This window comes from Scatophagus argus, chromosome 7 (genome assembly GCF_020382885.2).
Source record: "Scatophagus argus isolate fScaArg1 chromosome 7, fScaArg1.pri, whole genome shotgun sequence".
Classification (NCBI taxonomy): domain Eukaryota; kingdom Metazoa; phylum Chordata; class Actinopteri; family Scatophagidae; genus Scatophagus; species Scatophagus argus.
Window position 1 is genome coordinate 25,389,868 of NC_058499.1, and position 20,480 is coordinate 25,410,347.

Here is a 20,480-nt window from a genome sequence, read left to right on the forward strand (position 1 = left end):
GTTTTATGCCAGTAACTCGTTGATGATTTGCTTCCTGTTTAATCACTCTTTCCTGTGAGTTTGAGATCATTTTTATAGACAGAATCAAATGAATAAATAATAATAATTAAATAATTATTAGGAACAAATTTGGGCAAAATAAATATGTTAGCCATGGAGTGAAAATATCTATTTATTTGTTTTAAAATCTGCTCATTTTAATGAAAAGTTGTTTTATTCAGACTAATTTGCTCTACTTGTCATTTCAACTGAATTCTAATAATTTTTTATTATTATTTCAAATGTTCTTGTTTTTACAAACGATAATCCCAAGTAAATGAGGAGCGAGTGTTGAATGATCTGAATGATTCAGGCTCAGTCTTTATTAAACTCTGTCACTGTGTTCAGACTTCCCTCCAACAGATAATCTAACACAGATAAAGCCATTTCTCACTTCTAATTGATGTAGTCACAGCTGTCAGCCTCTATGAAGAATCAGAAATGGTCAGATTTGTACAGTGCAAAATAATGACAAAATAAGGGAAATATCAGTCTTAAGTTTAGTGTAGAAATCACCTTTTACTTTTCTGACTGAATAAAATAACCAAGCAAATCCTCTGCTGTGTTAATGTGAAACTGTCCACACTGTAGACCTGAGTGTGAGAGCTCGACTTCCAAGAGCGGGACTAAGGCCTGTTCTCATAACTTTATGGACATTAGCATACATTAGCATATGAACCAATCACAGGATGGTTTGGCATTCAGCCATTCTGTCCAGACAGTGTTTTTTTTTTTTTGCTTTTACCTCAACTTTACCTCGACTTGTTTTTCTAACTGGTTACTTTTTTCCATTGCTGTAGAAATTTGTGTGGATGCATGTGCTGTACATTATAACAGCGTAAAAGATCATTTCTCTGTTTGTACAGATTTCAGAAGTCAGACAAGCTGGGAGACTGGCGTGGCCTCCATAATGCAAAACAGTGAGTTGCCTCTTGTTACATGTTGTTATCATCATTGATGTTACTGTATCTGTGTGGTGAGTGTGGTGTGTGGTCAACTCTATTTGAGACATGTCCTCAACAACAAATAGGACAGTGTTTTAATGATACATTTAGCTACCAATTGAGAACTACTGCTTGCTGCTCATATAAAATTACCCCTCATTAAAAAAAAAAAACAATAAAAGAGAAACAAACGCAAGCTGATTGGCCTTTTAAATGACAAAACCTAAAGCTAATGACAGCACGCCTCCACTATGAACATTTAAAAAAACAGAACCTGCTTTCACTGTTTCATTACTGATCATGTGGCCACATGTGAAACTCTGTTAAGAATGTTTCCTGATGCTGTAAAATATTCGTAAACATTAAAGGACAATTCTGGTTTATTCCATCTCGGGTCCTAAAGCAGCTATGTTCAGTATTTTTATGATAACGACACATCAAATGATAAATGTGAAAAGAACGTGACAGTCCAAAAGGGATCCACATATCACTGTGTAGCTGTTTGACCCACACATTCACTGTTTGGCTTCACTCAGTGTCATTTTCAAACACAATAAAGGGAAAAATAAAACACTGTACACTACCTGCTCAATACCAATCAGCAGACACAGTTAGTGACAAGCTGGTGAACATGGTGGCACAAACTATGTCCCTCAGGACTTGGCAGTCAGCAAACAGTGCTGAAAGAGTGAATATTGGCCTAACAGTTGGCCAGAAACACAACTCCAAATGATAATACTGACCCATATCGTTCTTATGTGTAAACAGGCCTGTAGATGATATGTGAGCGTTGTGTTCCCACCGTCCCTGAGTGGATTTCCATATGTGCCTTCAGAAGTCTACGTTTGATCAGTGAAATCTGTCTCTGTGTAATGATATGAGATTGACAAAAAAAAAAGAAGTTAATCACTGATCAAATCTTATTTAGTGAATACTCTGTGTCATCAGTGTAGTTCGAGGTCAATAACAACAGTCAGAAATTGAAGTTCTTTCTACTCATATCAAGATTATTGAGAGAGATTTAGTGTCCCGGGCTGTTAACAAATAAAAAAGCGCCACACACCGCACAGTGTCAAAATAAAGCCCACGTTGTGATGAACTGGTGTTATTATTAGCATAAAACAGACGTAGATATAGATCTTACATCCATGTGAATGCACCTTAAATTTAGATCATCGCCATAGTTACTGAGCAGAGCCTTATATATCACTGTAAGTCACCACTAGTCGAAGTCAAAATGCTGGGCTGTATTAAAAAACTTCTGGTTTGGACTGACAGTGAACTCTACCTGATTTCTTCTTTCTTACCGCGGGACAAGAGGTCCATGCTCTCTGCAGTGAAGGTGTGTGGATTACTTCTCTCTGTGTGTCTTTGCTTGTCTCTTTGTCCTGCATCTCTCCTCTGACCAGTATCAGTCCCCAGCTACACTGCTTTGACCCCTCGCAACCATCTCGCCTGAAATGTTGCTGGCTGATGCCGCCTGTCACACACCTCTAGCCAGGTTTCTGTTAGGCAGCAACATGCTAAACATCTGACTTGGTCGTTTATCACATCATCTCTACTTTGATAAATTCGATATTCCACATAGTAAAAATGGAGCAGCTGGTGGTTGGGTTGTTGAAGAGTAACTGAAGGTGAATTCCATTATTAATTTGCTGATTGAAGCACAGGTTACATTGGGAATTGATTAAAATGAAAGTGGGTTCAGTCAGTCAGCATATGCTTCACCAGTGCTGACACTGTATTCAGCATCAGACCCTCTTTTGATGTGTGTCAGTCTGTGCATGTGCATGTGTGTGCGTATGGTATGCTACAGTTATTATTGTATTTATTATATGCACAATGACTATGGATTACTTACTGTAATAATAATGTGATCAAACACAGAACTTCAAAAGTATATTGTATTTAATATAATAAAAGAATTTTAAAATTAAAGTCAAATAAAAAAAAATATCATATTTTTTCCCTAAGGATGCAAGATATACATTGGACCAATCATTTATTATAATTAAATTGCTGAGTGTAGCATCCACACAGTCCATTAGAGTGAGTGGTGTTATGAACCTTTAAACAGAGGCAAGAAGAACGAAACGAGAAGGAGAGCAAGAACCGCCGCACACTCCTGTCTGTGCACCTGGGTAGGTGCTGCACAGTGTGGGCGGAGCCAAACACGCCGTCACCCGTGTAGATGTGTTTAACAGTTTCAGAAAAACTAGATCTTAGTCTCTCTTAACCTGAAGTGTGCATAAACTGCAATTTATGAAAATCATTTTTTAAGTACAAATGTGAAATTATCAGTTATTTTATTGGTAATTATCAGTAATTATCAGTTACTGCTTACCGGCATCGGCTGACAAAAGTCCATATAGTTTTGCATGTAAACAGAAATTCATCCAACTTACAGAGACTTTTTCTCTTAGGTAAATAAAATGGAAGTCATATGTCACAGGTGAATTTTGAGAATCTCTGTAGGATTTCAAGAGTCCAGAGTCAAGAGTCCGGATTCTCCACAAGTTCTTCTTCCGTTTTTTCTTGTAACATTAAAAACATAAGTGTTTTTCATACAGCCCTTTTCGTCATCTTCAATTTTAGTGAATCTGAATTTATTCAAATATTGTGTGCAGTCAGAGTGGTTCATAACAGCACACTTCATTCATTTTAATGTAATGTGTGATTTAAACCACTAAAATAAAAATGGACTACTGTATGATATAAACAATCAGAAATATACAACCCTGATTCCACAACAGATGGCGTACTGTGTAAAACGCAGTTTAAGCAAAGTTAGATCAGATGCCTAATTCTTTACATATAATCATGAACAAAGACTGAATTTGATGAAAGCAATATATTTCAAACAAGTTGGGACATGGGAAACTGGAAAATTGAAATGCTCAGACAACAACAGTTTGGAACATTCCACAGGTGAACAGATTAATTGCTAACAGGTGATAGCATCCCAAACACAGTGACGGATAAAGCCGTCTAGAAAATGGATGGATGGATGCAGGTGGTTGTGTCATGACTGGATATGAAGGGGGCGTCCTCGAAAGGCTCAGGCGGTCACAAACATGATGGGTTGAGGTGCAAGGAATTTCACTCTCCACAATCCATAATATCATTATGAAAAGATTTAGAGAAATCTCTGCACAGGGACAAGGTTGAAAAGCAACGCTGAATTCTTTATTCAACGATCTTTCCCCAACCTTGAGCATTTATTATTGTATAAAATGAAGCTCCGCCCTCCTTAAGTTAGTCAGTTAAGTTAGTTCATCAGCAGTCATTTTAACGGAAACTACAATCTTTCCCTGACCCTAACCAAATCGCTTTTGTGCCTAAATCTAACCAAACCCCATGACGTCATCATTTTTTTTAAAGGCACAGGCTTATGATGTGATGTGATACTGCTGATTAGGGGGCAGAGCAAACAACACCTTTTGTCATTTCATTTGGAGACCGTATTAATAACAGTACATGGTTAAAGCGAAAGCTAATTCAGTCAGGTTCGCTGGAAATCAACTGATTTAAAGTGAAAGTGGCTGAGCTGCTCCCAAGGCCCCACTTGCTGTGTGTGTGTGTGTGTGTGTGTATATGTGTGTGTGTCACAGAGGGACCACAGCCAAATTGACTCCATATGTCTGTCTATTAATTATGTGTCAGCAGAGGAAAGCCCTGGTGTGTACCTCTGGGAAATGGCACTGTGATTAACATTTCTACAGCGAAACAATCGACCCCTGAACGCAAAGTGAACATGATGTGAGGCAGCATCGGGGAGAGTTTGACGGAGACATAATCCACCGTCACACTCAAAGTCAAAAGCATCTTCTACAGGGGCCACGACTCTTCCTATAATTTAATTAATCAGAGAAGAAGTTCAAACACCTGACAGTGTGAGGTGTATTGGAAGATAAACCCCCTCTGATCCAGACTATCCATCTGTTTATCTAGTGGAGTAGCTCTACTCCACAGGAGAAGAGGGTTGGGGTCACACAGAATTTTTTAAAACTGAATACCCAATCATTTCATTAATCGCTAATTAAAGAAATGATTAGTAATTACAAAGATATACAGAAAATAAATTGCCTTTCACCTTTAGCTCCATTTAATATAACCAAGTAGTTTTTGTGGCTAAACCTGAGCAAATTACTGATGATGTGAAGCATTTGTGGGAAAGGCTTTGTGTGCATCTGTGTGAATGACGGGAGATGTGACAAAGCAGCCTGGAATGAAACATACTGAACAATCCGTCAATGTATATTTTTCTTTACTGCAAATGAACTTTGTTTTCTGGGTTTTTCATCACCACTTTGACAACAACTTGTAGCATTTAGATAAAAAAGCAAAAAAAAACTGTACAATTAAATTAAACTAAAAGAAGTTTGTTTTTTGGCACCGCGTACACACCATAGACCCCATATGCTGTTCATCAGCGTGGTTAAAAGTTTTCTGTTCTGACAGCCAGCATTTGTCTGCATTATTGCAAATGGCTGGTACAAAAATTATTTATATGACTCTTTTCTGATCTGTAGTTCAGTGCTTAGTTTGGTAATTGCAACAGTCACGGTTGTGATTAAACACAGTTCATGCTGAGATTTCTGAGTAAATAATCGATGACATCAATTTTCTTGAAAATCTATAAGAAACTGCCCCTACAGATAAAAACTGAAAGTTGTGTAGACCAAAAAAAGAAATAACGGGGCAGCACTTAAACTAATTAACATGCCCAGACACACAACTTAACCACTCATTAATGATTTGGGGAATATGAGTTTAAAACGTGCTTTCTAGTTTTTGGATGAGTACTGTCATAGTGGTGAAGATGTTTTCTTTCATTTGCTTCAGTTTGCATGAATTCCTACCTACCATAGTTTTATGTTTGCCCTGTTTGTAGCAGCTCTGGTTTGACTGTGGTGAGCACCAGCCCTGTCTGCTAGAAATTATGTGTATATACATTTAATGTGCAACAACAAATACATTTGGAGTGAAAGGTAATGCTGATCAAATTAAAATCAAAATGTTATACTAAACATATCAGTAAAAAGTCAGCAGTGATTTGTGATTAACATTTTAACCAAAATATAAATTTCCCTAACTTTAACCAAAGTATTAAATCACAGACAGGAGTCTGTGCTGTATGTCAGTATGCTCACCACCCATCCTGACCGCCTCCTTATGACTCCTGCGTCCAATGTAAATGTAATGTTTTCGTTCACTTGAGGAAACATTGTCTTTGAACATAATCCAGGCAGCACTTACTTTTCACTACAAAATGATTATGAAAACAGTTCACTAAAATTAAAATGTAATTTCTAGGAGACAGGGTTGTCAGCACCAGCAGGGTAAGTACAAGTTCTTTAATTGACTATACTATAAAGGCTTAATTAAAGCTTAAGATATCAAGACATCTGAAATCCAAGAGCTTCGAGATGTTTCGAACACATCAACCACGAAAAAAAATCCTGACACTGCAGATAATGCACGTTAGAGAGATATGGATTTACATTTATAAGAGAATTTACCTAAAGACCTTTGGAGGCACCAGTAATGTCTGCCTTTCACCTACTGCAAAAATCTTCTTCATTTCAATCATTTCTATCTCTTCTTGATTCTAATGCAGTATCATGCTTTATTACTTCCTCTATGAGGATAAAGACACTCATCTGTAGAAAAATGGTTGGATAAGCTTATGCCTGTATGATACAGAGTGAAATACTGCTTCGCTCATTATGAAAAAAATAATGTTTCAGGACTAATGATAAACAGAAATGTCTTGATTAAGCAGAGGGATTTGCAGTGTGTTTCCAGCCCTGCTTATATATTATGCTTTAGTGGGTAAAAACAGAAATCCATGGTTGTGTTGATGTTTGTTGTAGTCATCCTTCTGATGATGACTGAATGGAGTGTCTGTAGTGAAACCTCTTTTGATTTACAGCCACGCTTCACTGGTTACTCTCTCTCTCTCTGTCTTTCTGTATGTGTGTGTGTGTGTGTGTGTGCGCGTGTGCTGGATGGTTGTATGATTTATTAATGTCCTGTTGAGAGGTTTATAAATCTGCAATATGCTTCCCCCCACAGAGCCATTAACAAACAATAGACAATTGATTCAGTGTAAATCCCTACTTAACCTGCACAGTGTCACAGCACAGACTGTGCTCTGCTGAGACGTGTCAGACCTGTAACATGCTGATCAGCAAACAGGAAACAAAACTTTCCTGTTTCACTTGCAATATTGTTTGTCAGTGCTTAAACTGAACAGATTTGCTCTTCAATGTCCAGCTGCCAAAAGTTTAGATCACAAAATGCTCAGAGGTCATTTAAATCCACTTCACTCAGACCCCTTTCTTCTCCAGATTTAAAGAATTTAGGGTTGGTATGTTATTTTAGAATCATGTTTTGTTGTATTTCTTTACATCTTTTTTATATCCCAAGTCAGTACATTATAAACAATTTATTACAAACTTTCACAACTGCTGATGCATGGAGTAGCCATCTTGGATTCTAACGTCAGGGTTGGTGAGGTTCACCCAACTTTGAATCAGTAACTCCACTTTGGATGGTGGTCTAAGTAAAATTTATGACTGGGAATTCAGAAATGCTGACATCCAATATATTACATATTAGCAAGCTAATCAACTTAGTGCTAATAAATAAGAAGTACTTGCATATGGTTATGCTCACAGTACACAGGCCATGACCATGAAAGAAGTGGCCACAGGAGAAGTTAGCCTTCAGGGCTCTCTGTCAAACGGCTTTCAGGCAGAAAGGACATAGTGTGAAGAGTGACAAAGGCAGGGAAGCCAGTCAAAGGACTTTCGCTCAGCAAGTCGTGGTTTAAGGCCAGTGAGAAGCAATTGCATTTTGATTTATTTATATCATCATTTCTGTAATAATTATTTTCACTTTTCATTCGCTGTTTAGTTAGGTTTAGGCACTAAAATACTTGTTTATCCTTAGGAAAACATCATAGTTTGGTTTCAAAACAGACCCTTTCACAACATTAGACATGTTACTTTCTAGAATAAAGCCCACAAGGCTTCTCCCATGTGCTTTTCTAAGAATTGCATGCTCGTATGGATTGAGGGAGTGGCTTTGGAGGAAAGTGAGAAGTGAGGGTGTGGGATTTTTATAGTCTGTTACTTTCAAAATCTAGCTTAGTCTTGCTGATTTCTCCTGCGTTACAACTCTGCCATTAAAGGTACAGCAATAAAACGACAGTGCAGTTGGTATGTGAATTTTGTGCATCTACAGTTTTCTGGTAATTCCCTAAAAATACTATTTTATATGATTCAGGATAAATGATTACTAAAAAACTATTTTTGATGAGGTTGAAGTTGAATTTGATGTTCAGGTAATGAATGAAGTCTTAACGTAGACACTATTGCTTTACCTCGGTTAAAGATAAAATTGAATTACAAAGCTGCAGACATCAGTATTACCAGAAACCTGGACAGATGCAAGAACAATGTAAAATGTCTCATATGACCACCCTGTAGAGACATGGGTCAGACCTCCAGAAGGGCTGGGACAGTGGCCATGTGTTATAATACCTTAGACATCTTGAGCATGTTTCTGTAAAGACAGAAAGATCTTCCATAAAAGCACATGAAAAACTGCATGTTTTGGCCTAAAAGAGGCTTTAAATACTTTATTCATCTTCTTTAACCTGTGTTCACTTTTCAAGTCCTTTCCGTGCTCTTGCATGTGCCTAATCAGTGCGTTTAATCAGTTTAACTCTGGTTGCTCTTCTCTTTTCATTATTGCTTAATTTTTCTGCTTTAAACTGAATAATTAAAAAAATAGAATATAGAATAAATATAGTTTAGTAAAAATTTGAAAAATTTTATTTTACTTTCTGTCTGTGTGTGTGTGTGTGTGTGTGTGTGTGTGTGTGTGTGTAGGTCACAGTGGGGTAAACCAACTGGGAGGTGTATTTGTGAATGGGAGACCCTTACCTGATTCTACCAGGCAGAAGATAGTGGAGCTGGCACACAGTGGAGCTCGACCCTGTGACATATCCAGAATACTACAGGTAAACTCATCACGCTGAAAGCATTAATTCGGGTTACTGACTGTATGTGACTGTGTGTGACTGTGTGTGACGGCGTCGGTTATTTGATAAAATGTCTGTTATCTGTTAAAGAGGAACAGAGATTTAGCATTAATTCAATTCAGTTAAATTCAATCTAGTTTATTTATATGGCGCCAATTCACAGCAAAAGCTATCTCATGAAACTTTCCAATTAGAGCAGGTCTAGACCAAACTCTTTAATTAAAGAAACCCAACATTCCCCCTTGAGCAAGCACTTGGCGACAGTGGTGAGGAAAAACTGCCTTTTAGAAGGCAGAAACCTCAGAGCAGACCCCAGCTCAAGATGGGTGGCCATCTGCCTTGACCGGTTGCAAGCCTTTAACCCTGTCAGTCTCATCATGGACAATCTGGGGGGAAAAACAATCAAGAGTGTTGTGGCAGAACCAGAGATATTGTCTTTTTTATATTCTTTGTCTAATATAATATTCTAATTCTTTGACAAAACCTGATGCCTATATCCACAATGCAATCTCATTACTGACAACCCAGTGAGGGGCTTGGGTGTGTTTGCAGTAGTGGTTGTTGTTGTTGTTAATTCGGTGGTTACTCTATAATGACAATTACCACAATGGTTCTGGAGTTAATCTGCCAAACAGAAACTTTTTAGAAGACCATATTTCCATATGGTCCATAGACCATATTTCTTTTGCTTAATAATGCTTAATAATCTGTGTGATGTGAACTGTTTCTGTGTCCAGGTGTCTAATGGCTGTGTGAGTAAGATATTGGGCAGGTACTATGAGACAGGCTCAATCCGTCCTCGGGCAATAGGAGGGAGTAAACCCAGGGTGGCCACTCCGGAGGTGGTTGGAAAGATTGCTCAATACAAGAGAGAGTGTCCATCCATTTTTGCTTGGGAGATCAGAGACCGACTGCTGGCAGAGGGAGTCTGCACCAACGACAATATACCCAGTGTAAGACCCTTACATTTTTGACCGACTCATTTTGTTTAGAGGTTTGTAAAGAGCAAGGTAGCCAAATGTCCACATTACAATGAAACAAACAAAGGTAGCATAATGCCATCCTGGTATATGATTTTTTTTAAGCCATTCTGGGATTCTCAAAGCAAAAAGAGGTGTGACATGTAACACACCAGCATCTCAACCTCAACCGACCTTTGGCCTCTGCTGACACCTTCAATGTATAACAACATTGCTTATGCTAAACGAGCAAAAAAAACAAATTTAAACTCCCTCAGTGGAATGATTTGTCTTTGCTGACAACTTTATAAATTACAATAATTTTACGCATTACTTGGCAATGCAGAAGTACAACCGTGATGACACTGTAAGATAAGATAAGATGGACTTAACTGATCCCTCAGCAGGGAAATTCACTCGTCATGGCAGCTCAGAAGAACAGAGTAGAGTGCAAAAAGCGTGTGCAACACAGTTTCAAAAATAAAAAGAGTTATAAATTAACAGTTTTAAAGTAAACACTGTACAATATACTGCTATACAGGCTATATACAAATCAGCATGATTGTGTGTAAGTGTTGCACAGCCCTGTAAGGATAGGGAGGAAATGGCTAGACTGTTGAGTTGTACAGTCTAACACCAGTGGGAATGAAGGACCTATGTGAAACTCAACAGCTTGCAGTCATACAGTTAAACAATAATGTGGAAGCCACTCCTGGTAAACTGCCTTTTTCAAAACAATCAACAGTATACCCACTGTACACAAATTGAGAAACACTGCACCTGCCTGCTCTGCATGCTTAGTAAAGCAATGCCATGTATTCCTGAAGAGCAGCAGCTTCCTCCTTGCAAATGCAACCTCCTTGCTATGATGGGGGCTACTGTATATAAAAAACTATAAAATAACCTGGCAAGTGTTTATCATGCAGCGGCTGGAGATATTTTAGAGACAGCACAGCCACTCTTATCATTCAAAGTCTCATTAGAGGCAAAAGGAATGTGACTGACCAAGACACAAACATAAAAATGAAACAAAGTCAGCTGGACATGTTGAGTAAATATTAGCTGCAATACATTGCAACAGTAAACATTTACACATAATAGCTGTGTAAGTCTTTTTTTTCTCTCTTTTCATTACCACAAGGATAGCTCTGCTTTATCCTCTTTATCCCCCCATCCCTTTAGTTGTAAACAAACCTGAAGGTTGACTGTGGGTCATTGTGCTTGGTCTGGTTTTTGATAATGTTTGGCTCCTTAGATTCCACCATGCTTTGTACACTGATCAGCCACAGCATTAAGACCACTGCCGGGTGAAGTGAACAACAGTTACAATGCAGTGTTCTGCGGGAAAACCTTGAGTATTGACAATCATGTGGATGTTCTTTGACACACACACCTTCACGGCAACGAGACCTACAAAATATCAAGCAGGTGGTTTTAATGTTGCGGCTGATCTGCGTATGTTTAATAATAGTTGTAACGTAATGTAATCACACTGTTGTGTTTATCACCAGGTTTCATCAATCAATCGAGTGCTCAGGAACCTGGCCAGTGACAAACAGCAAATGGGCACAGTGGGAGCTGAAGGGATGTTTGACAAGCTCAAGATGTTAAATGGACAAACCACCTGGGGAGGACGCTCAGGGTGGTACACTGGGACGACACTCACTGCCAACGGTGAGCCGCTACTAACATTACTACTTCAACAATACTTGGACTTCTCTCTCTACCATGGGTGAGACACTCAGAGTAGAGTGACTCTGCCACACCGTAACACCTCACTTAATAAATTCATGCTGTTGGCAACACCTATTTTGGCAAGATTTTTCACCACATTCAGTTTTATCCAAACACATATTTGTTTTCACTGTTTTCACATTATTTTTTCCATACAATTTTTTAATACCATGGATAAAACCAGAAAAAAAAATGAATATTGTTGTCACAAATTGTTGCCCTGGGGTTCACACACAAAGCTTATAGTAACATTCTTGTTGACTTGATCTCAGGCAGCGTTCAAGTCATTTTTTTCCCCATTTTGCTACTTGACACTACTGAATTACATCATCATTATCATCACTATTTTTAATGCAGCCACCACAGTTAATTGAGCAAATTGCCCACTTGCAAAATGTAGTCAGAATTCATGGAACAGAGGACACATTGTTGAGTTGACACAAGCGGCTTCGTTTCCTTTTCCTTCAGTGTGTGTGGCAGAGGCCACATTTGCTGTATGGAATAGGCTCATATGCTGCTGCTCCTCCTCCAGCATCCTGGGATTACAAAAGTGAAACGAAGTCATGCTATACTACCACGGCTGCTGCTTCCTCATCAGTCTACAGCATGTTCGTGTGTGTGTGTGAGTGTGTGTGTGCGCGCTCGTGCACCCATATGCAGGGGAGGGCGAAGGGGCGTCTGCTCTCATTTGTGTCTCTTTCTGCCTGACTGATTGTGACATTGAGCAATAGCTTCATTCTGTTTTGCAGTCTCTGTCTGCTGGGGATAATGAATAATTAGGCTAGCACCACAAATAACATGAGTTCCACAGGGAGCTGGAGTCAGGTTCCCGTCTGCTCGGAGATCACATGTTGGAGATCTCCGCTCTGAAGTGCCCTGTATCTTCGCTCATCTTAAACTCACTTGCATGGTTCATAATAATAATCCATAATGTGGATTTGAATATGGTAGACACTGCTTTAGTTGTTACTGCAAGTATAGCTGTTAAACTGTGCAGTTTTCACTCAGCATGAATAGTATGAATAGTAATGAATGTATTAAATCAGTCACTTTACATGCCTTCTTTTTATGCTGTTAACATGTACTTGTATATATGTGCCAAATTAAAAGCCTAAGAAGTCATTTTTGATGCATAACTTGAGGCAACCGTTTGTTCATTTATGCAGTGCAGACTTTAGACTGCCATTTATCTAAACGGATCAGTTTTACAAAATGTGAAAAAAGCTTCTTTTTTTTTCGCCAGAGTGATCTCAGGGGGTATTTTGTAGTCACTGGAATATTGGATCCTGTGGGTCCTATGCACTGAGGGTGGGGCCTCCAGGTGGCCCGGCAGGTTTGGCTTATTCCTGTGGTGTGTGTTAAACAACATCCACATGATTGCCATAACCCAAATAAGGTTTGCCCACAGAACATTGCATTGTAAACAGCTCATAAATGTTTATTCAACTCACCTGTCAGTGGTTTTAATGTTGTGCTTGAATAGTGTATAATATAATTGTATCAAGTGCAGTACTAAAATCTACCAGAATGACAAACTAATGGAATCATTAGTCATTTACTACCTTTAATAATTTAATCAGTGCTATGGTTGATCACATAGGGGAATAGAGCCATTTTTACTCCACTACATATCCTATGTGAATGTGAAAGCACGCTATAAGATGTGAAAATGTCTTCAACCCCAGCTGATGGCATGTCAGGGCATAACAGTTACTGATGTGACACCAGTGTAATTCCGTATGTTTTTTCCTTTTTTCATGGTGCAGAGTGTGCACAGGTGGATGGAGGGGAGAACACCATATCAGTTAGTTCCAACGGTGAAGACTCAGAGGAGACTCAGATGAGGCTTCAGTTGAAGAGGAAACTGCAGAGAAACAGAACATCTTTTACACAGGATCAGATAGAAGCACTAGAGAAAGGTAACTGCTAGTGGTTCATCATGGCATCATAATTAGGACATCATTCACCCACAAACAGTGTTTATGTGGGTAAGCAGTAATGACTTACACCATGTTGTGTCCTGGGTAAATGTTGTGTTTTTGTATAACTGTATTCTGTATGTGACTGAAGCGTGGAAATAACCTGCTTTGACTTGAGTTGAGCTGGGTCAGAGTCACAATGATTCACAATCAAACATATATAGGAAATGCTTACATGATAACATGATGATCCTCATTCTATTGAAAACTTAATTTGGATGATTAAAAGTGCAATTTGTAATTCTGATAATCATTTTTGTTTAAAATATTATAAAAATGAACATTATCAACAATATGTGAAGAAGGCATTGACGTCATGTCTAGCATGAGAGCTAGCATGATAACCAGCTAGCTCTGTCCAGTTTTGTCTTGTAACTAGCTCCCAACCAACTGAACTTAAGACTAAAGCTATAGCTATAGCTAAAGATAAATACAGTCAGCACAGTAAGCAGCAGTTGACATTTACTCTGGTAATATGCTGCCCCTATTGAATTCTGTCCATATTTTACAAGTTGCCCCTTCAAGGAGAAAATTTAATATGTCATCATAATAAAAATGTAAGAAATTAAGATCAGTCATAACTCAGTCAGTTTTGAATTTATCCATTCATGAGGGGTCTAGGTTGTTGTCTCAGTGAAGAGGCAAACTGTCACATCCTCTCTACTAGCATGTGTTTTAGCGTGTTACTGTTTAGTCATCTGTCACACATTACATTTAGTGGTGATGACTGTATGAACTGAGAAACACGCTTGTTTTTCTGGAAACATCAAATTTCTCATCATCAATCATCCAGCTGCTAACAGTAGAATTTTCGGACCAGCAAGTCATGTCATCGTGTAAACATTTGCTGATTGGTCTGGCTGACTGGGCAACTGACTATCAGTTGATGTTTTTCGGATTTAAACCTGGTCAGTAAATCTAAGAGACAAAAATTACAATCCAGTTGTGGGCTGGGAAGGGAATGCTTATCTCACATAGCAAAGCAAACAAGTATATACCCAAAATGTCAAAGAATTCTCTGTTTTAGTATAACTTGTTCTATTAGGTAGTTGTTAGTGGCAACAGGTGCATCTTTCTTCAGGAAGGTTTATACCAAAAGTTGAGCAAACCTTTACTGAGGTTTCACACCAATGTAAACAAATGAAAATGCATTTATTTCTGTATGAGCTGAATGAATGCTTGTTATTGTAAAACTTACTTAGTTAAGGTAATAATTACCAGTGGTTTCCAAGCTTCTTTAAAAATTAAAAATCAAAAACAGTTTTGTCACTCAATTTGAAAAACAGACTGGATAGCACTGACATGAAATAGAATTTACAGGAAAAGGTTTATATTTTAATTCACAAGATTATTTTTTCTTCGACATTATTAACAACAGCTAGTTCAGTAATAAATGGGCTGTCTAATCTATAAATAAGCACAGAATGGCCCACACAGATAATAGTAAGGCAACAGAGGCCCACAAAATGTGGTGTACCGATGCACGAATGGGGGGCACCATCCAAATCCACATGTGAATTCTTCCAATCCACTCACCACCCACCCAAAAGAAAAAAAGGATAGAAACATGGCGATGGCTGTCCCAGAAGCAAATTAAAGTAAAGATGACCGTGGTGAAGACGACCGTGCATGGTTAAGGATAATAAGTGACCAAAATTAGTCTAGCATACATTAGGTAATCAACACAGTGTCTGTTTATTGTGAGTTGGCCCGCTAACCAGACAGAAAATTCATGAACATGGGAACTGATTGATTGATTGATTGACTGATTGAATTGTTGCTTCACCATCATTGCTGTAAATTTACTGTCCAGACATCATTAAACATAGCACAAGTAATGTTATCATGTAATGATATAGTTTATTTTCATTGCAGAATTTGAAAGGACTCATTATCCAGATGTGTTTGCCAGAGAACGCCTTGCCAACAAAATTGACCTTCCAGAGGCAAGAATACAGGTAGAGTCTACTAGTTATGATTTTTTAGTCTTATAAGTCAGTGCATGTGGGTGAGTGTGCTGCAATATGTATGCTTTTCGTGCAAACCTATCCTTTAACCTATATAACAACCAATGTTTTTTCTTTCCTACTCTGGTACCCACAGGTTTGGTTTTCCAACAGACGAGCCAAATGGAGAAGAGAGGAAAAGTTGAGAAACCAACGTCGTCAGTTGTCTAATTCCTCCAACCATATTCCCATCAGCAGCAGCTTCAACGCCAGTGTTTACCAGCCACTACCACAACCTACTACACCAGGTAATAACAGGCAACCCTGTTTCTTAGAAATGACAAAATTTTCATAATTTCATTAATTATTGTGGTGAATTCACAATTTCTGTTACAAAAAATGTGCACTGGCTCACTTGACCTGAAAGATTTAAATGTCTCTTATAAATAGGAGAAATTCTGGTCAAATGTAATAATTTACTGAAATAACTGCTTCTATTCAAATTAATACAATTTAGTGTATTTATATAGCACCAATTCACAACAAGTTATTTCATGACACTTTCCAATTAGAGCAGGTCTAGACCAAACTCTTTAATTAAATTGTAATACTGACAGCCCAACATTCCCCCTTGAGCAAGCACTTGGTGACAGTGGTGAGGAAAAACTGCCTTTTAGAAGGCAGAAACCTCGGAGCAGACCCCGGCTCAAGATGGGCGGCCATCTGCCTTGACCGGTTGTGTTGAGACAGAGAGAAAGAGAGGGAGGGGGGTGGAGTAGCCCACAAACAGAGATGCATAGCAACAGTAACAATACCAGAAGTATTGGAACTGTAGATAATGATAATGATGAAGTCTACAGAAGGTACTATGGTGATGATGATAGCAATGGTAGTAACAATATCAATGGTAGTAACTGTACAGAGTAGTAAAAGAATTAAAATAGATTATGACTAAACAGTAGTAATCGCAGTAGGTTTCAAGCAGGACAGCAGGAGGTCCAACCACGATCCATGGGAACCTGCGAGACGAGAAAGCACAAGGACTCCAGGGAAGAAGTTTTATTAGTAACATGCATTAATGTGTGTAGAAGGAGAGAGAGAAGACGAGATAGTTCAGTGCGTCATGGGAGGGCCCCCGGTAGTCTAAGCCTATAGCAGCATAACTAGGGGCCGGCCTAGGCCAGCCCTAACTATAAGCTTTATCAAAGAGGAAAGTTTTTAGTCTACTCTTAAACATAGAGAGGGTGTCCGCCTCCCAGACCGAAACCGGAAGATGGTTCCATAGTAGAGGAGCTCGATAACGAAAGGCTCTGGTTCCCAATCTACTGTTGAAGACTCTAGGAACCACAAGTAGCCCTGCATTTTGGGAACATAAAGCTCTGGAGGGATAATATAATCCTATCAACTTTTTAAGATATGATGGTGCCTGGCCATTCAGGGCTTACAGGAAGCCAATGTAGAGAAGCCAGTACAGGAGAAATATGATCTCTCATGCTGGTTCTTGTGAGTCAGCTGTGCAGCAGCATTCTGAATTAGCTGGAGAATCTTTATAGATTTATTGGGACAGCCTGATAAAAGGCAGTTACAAGAATCCAGCCTGGAGGTAATGAATGCATGGACTAATTTTTCTGCATCTTTCTGACTCAGAATGTGCCTAATTTTTGCAATATTGCGGAGGTGAAAGAATGCAGTCGTTTTCGTTATGTGTAAGTTAAAGGACATGTCCTGGTCAAAATTAACTCCTAGTTTCCTTACAGTGGAGCTTGAGGCCAAGGCTAAGCCATCTAGAGTTGCTATATCTTTGGATAATTTGTTTCTAAAGTGTTTAAGGCCCAGAACAATAACTTCAGTTTTGTATGAATTTATAAGTAGGAAATTGCTATTCATCTGGGTTTTTATGTCTTTAAGATATGCCTGAAGTTTGGCTGGATATTCTGGCAGCAGGACTGAACTACTTTGAGTTTCACAACTTGAACTTTACTTGTGACTTGCAAAATAGTGTGTCAGACCCATTATTCAACTGTCTTCAACAGCTGTATGTAAGTCATACTGGGATACTGTACAAACCTCTTTGTTCTCTCCATTTCTTCATCCCTGTCTCTCCAGTGTCCTTCTCATCAGGATCCATGTTGGGAAGGACAGATCCAGTTCTGTCTAACAGCTACAGCCTACCAGCCATGCCCAACTTCAGTATGGCAGCCAGCCTGCCTATGCAAGTAAGATAATTTTCTAAAACAGTATGATACGCAAGTGTTGAATCACTGGGACGCTTCAGTTCAGAGATACAATCTTCATGTGTGTCAGGCTCTGAATTCAGCTCATCTCTGTGATAATGTTTGTCATGGTGGACATGGTTTAACATGAACCTACAACCGAAGTAAGTTGATTGTGACTCTAAAGAAATTGGTAGGAGGCTGTAGTTAGGAGGCTGTAACAACACTGCTCGTCATGTCCAACCCAATATTAATGGCGCATTACAGTGTTAAATTCAGCTGTTGTAACAGCTAATATTAATTTGTGTTTCCAGGCTTCCAGCCAGACCTCTTATTCCTGCATGCTACCCACCAGTCCCACTGTAAATGGAAGAACTTATGAGACTTATACTCCTCCACACATGCAGCCACACATCAACAGCCAGTCAATGACATCCTCTGCAACGTCATCAACAGGTAGGAAGTTATAAACTGGCTGCTGTTTGACATTTTACATAGCCTGTCCTCCCCTCTGCTTGCATTGAAAGGATGCATGTTGAGCCTTAAACATGTTTTGATTAATTTTTATGCACCAATTTGTGTTTTTTCTCTTGCAATTTATGGTGGAAATGTCTTTGTTTTGGTAAAGAAAGCATAAAATATAGGCAATAGTATAAACTCTTGCCAGTTAGCCTGTCTCTCTTTCAGTGACTGGTACTTAATGCTTGAAGTTCAAATATTGGCAAGAATGGTAGCTTAAACATATCCTAATTTCAGATTGCACCAAAATCCCTCATGTTCATGTTCAAAACAAAACAAAACAAAACATCATGTTGCTTTTTGACACTGTTGTATGATATGTTACATGTAAAATCAAATTGACTGCCACTGGACAGCTGATGCTGTTTGCTGATGTTCCATTAGCTTGTCTGCTAGTTCTGCTCTAGTAATGATAGTAGTATTAGCAGTAGTAATATTAGCTTTGAATTCAGTCAAAAGACTCCTTTGTAATACGTTGAGCCATATGTGTCTTATAACTGTTCTCAAATATCTGCTTTGTTCTCCTTCTACCAGGCTTGATTTCCCCTGGTGTCTCAGTGCCAGTCCAAGTTCCAGGAAGTGAGGCGGACATGTCGCAGTACTGGCCACGTCTGCAGTGAATTCATTCGATGTTCTTGCCTGCAGTGACCTTGGCAGGACTGTATGGGACATCAAACTTTGACCTATCCCTAATTTACAGCTTGAATGTCAAAAAGAACCTGTCATTGAGTGAAACAGACTGACTCTCATTAGTGATTGTGATATAACATTCAAAACAAATTCTGGAGATGAGCAGGACACAGCATTACTCAAGGATTTTAATATTACTGTAAGCAGTGCAAGTTCTGTTACAACTGGATCAAAGGTCTTGGGGAGGTCCCTCTCCACATCATTTCCATCGGCTACCATTCAAAGTCTGGACTAAGGAGACTGTGGCGCTTGCCCAGAATGAAAAGCTCAAGCCTGAGCTGTACTCAGGAAGCTCAGGAAGGTGGGCTGCCCTTTGCTAACAATAAACTCCAGACAGGAATAAACTGTTCAGTGTCCATCTGGACATTCTGTGGGAAGACATATTACCTCTGCTTTCAGTTCCTAATTTATATCATGTTGGTGTATTTGTAACAAAGATTTTGGCTGAAATGTAAAGGAAAGAACTGAAACTGAAATTTGAACTGTTTGCTGGGAATTTGTGTCATCAGCAAACTGCAAAAGACCCAGCCTGGAATGTGTATAGAGCTTCAGAATGTGGATTCTGGTAAAAATGTGTTTGGTATAGTAAAAACCTTGACCTGGATGTTATCTGCTGGCATGGACTCTGATTTTGAACTGAAAAACTGTGTATGTTGTCCAGAAATTCAACAGTGAAATAACTATTGACTGGAGGCTGAACAAACATTTTGCTAGCTTATAAAAAGTAAATATTAGATTGTGTCTGGGATGTAAACCTGTCTCCAATTTCTAAGTGTAAAGTATTTGTCCTCTCCACTGATCTGGGAGGGTTTCCATAATAAAATTATTTCTGTTATATTCCCTGTTGCTGTTCCTGGTGCACCTGAACCTAAACTTGACCTCTCATGTACACCTCCACGAGAAAGCCCTGAACTGAAGTAAAACCTAGTCTTCATGCCGCCAGCAGAGCCGCACACACTTGGAGAATCTAAAAAGAAGCAGTGAAGCGGCTCTGGAGACCTGCTGGTTGAATCTGTAGTATGAAGATTTTCAGTTATTTTCTGTTTTGATAATCCTCGACTCCATCACATCTTATAGGGTTCGATGCATTGCTGTAGATTAAGCTACCCACCAGTATATAAAGTAGTTAGAATGAGCTCAACTTTAAATATCTACAGCAGCAAGATGCAACATGCCCATTCAACATGCAATCCACTTTTTAACACAGCATTATTTAAAGAGCTTCAAATTTACCTGCTCATACGCTGACGTGCTTATGATATCATAATTAACAAATTATGAAACACTTTCCAGACAGCAGATAGTCTTGCATTCATATTTAAGCTTTTGAAACCATACTGATGTCACATATCTAATGTGTCACAATCCCCTGGTTGGTCTGCTTTGAGCTTGTAGAATTAATTA

The 20,480-nt window shown here is 38.8% G+C and overlaps 1 protein-coding gene across 1 annotated transcript; it reads left to right on the plus strand.

The window, feature by feature from the left end:
* Nucleotides 1-844: 844 nt before the first annotated feature.
* LOC124062410 (paired box protein Pax-6-like) lies at nt 845-20,082 on the plus strand. The gene is made up of 10 exons (XM_046395158.1): nt 845-959; nt 8,885-9,015; nt 9,774-9,989; nt 11,507-11,669; nt 13,496-13,648; nt 15,584-15,666; nt 15,812-15,962; nt 17,761-17,870; nt 18,182-18,323; nt 18,921-20,082. The coding sequence occupies exons 1-10, from the start codon at nt 950-952 to the stop codon at nt 19,004-19,006; spliced, it is 1,245 nt and encodes a 414-aa protein (XP_046251114.1). The 5' UTR covers nt 845-949; the 3' UTR covers nt 19,007-20,082.
* Nucleotides 20,083-20,480: the final 398 nt, after the last annotated feature.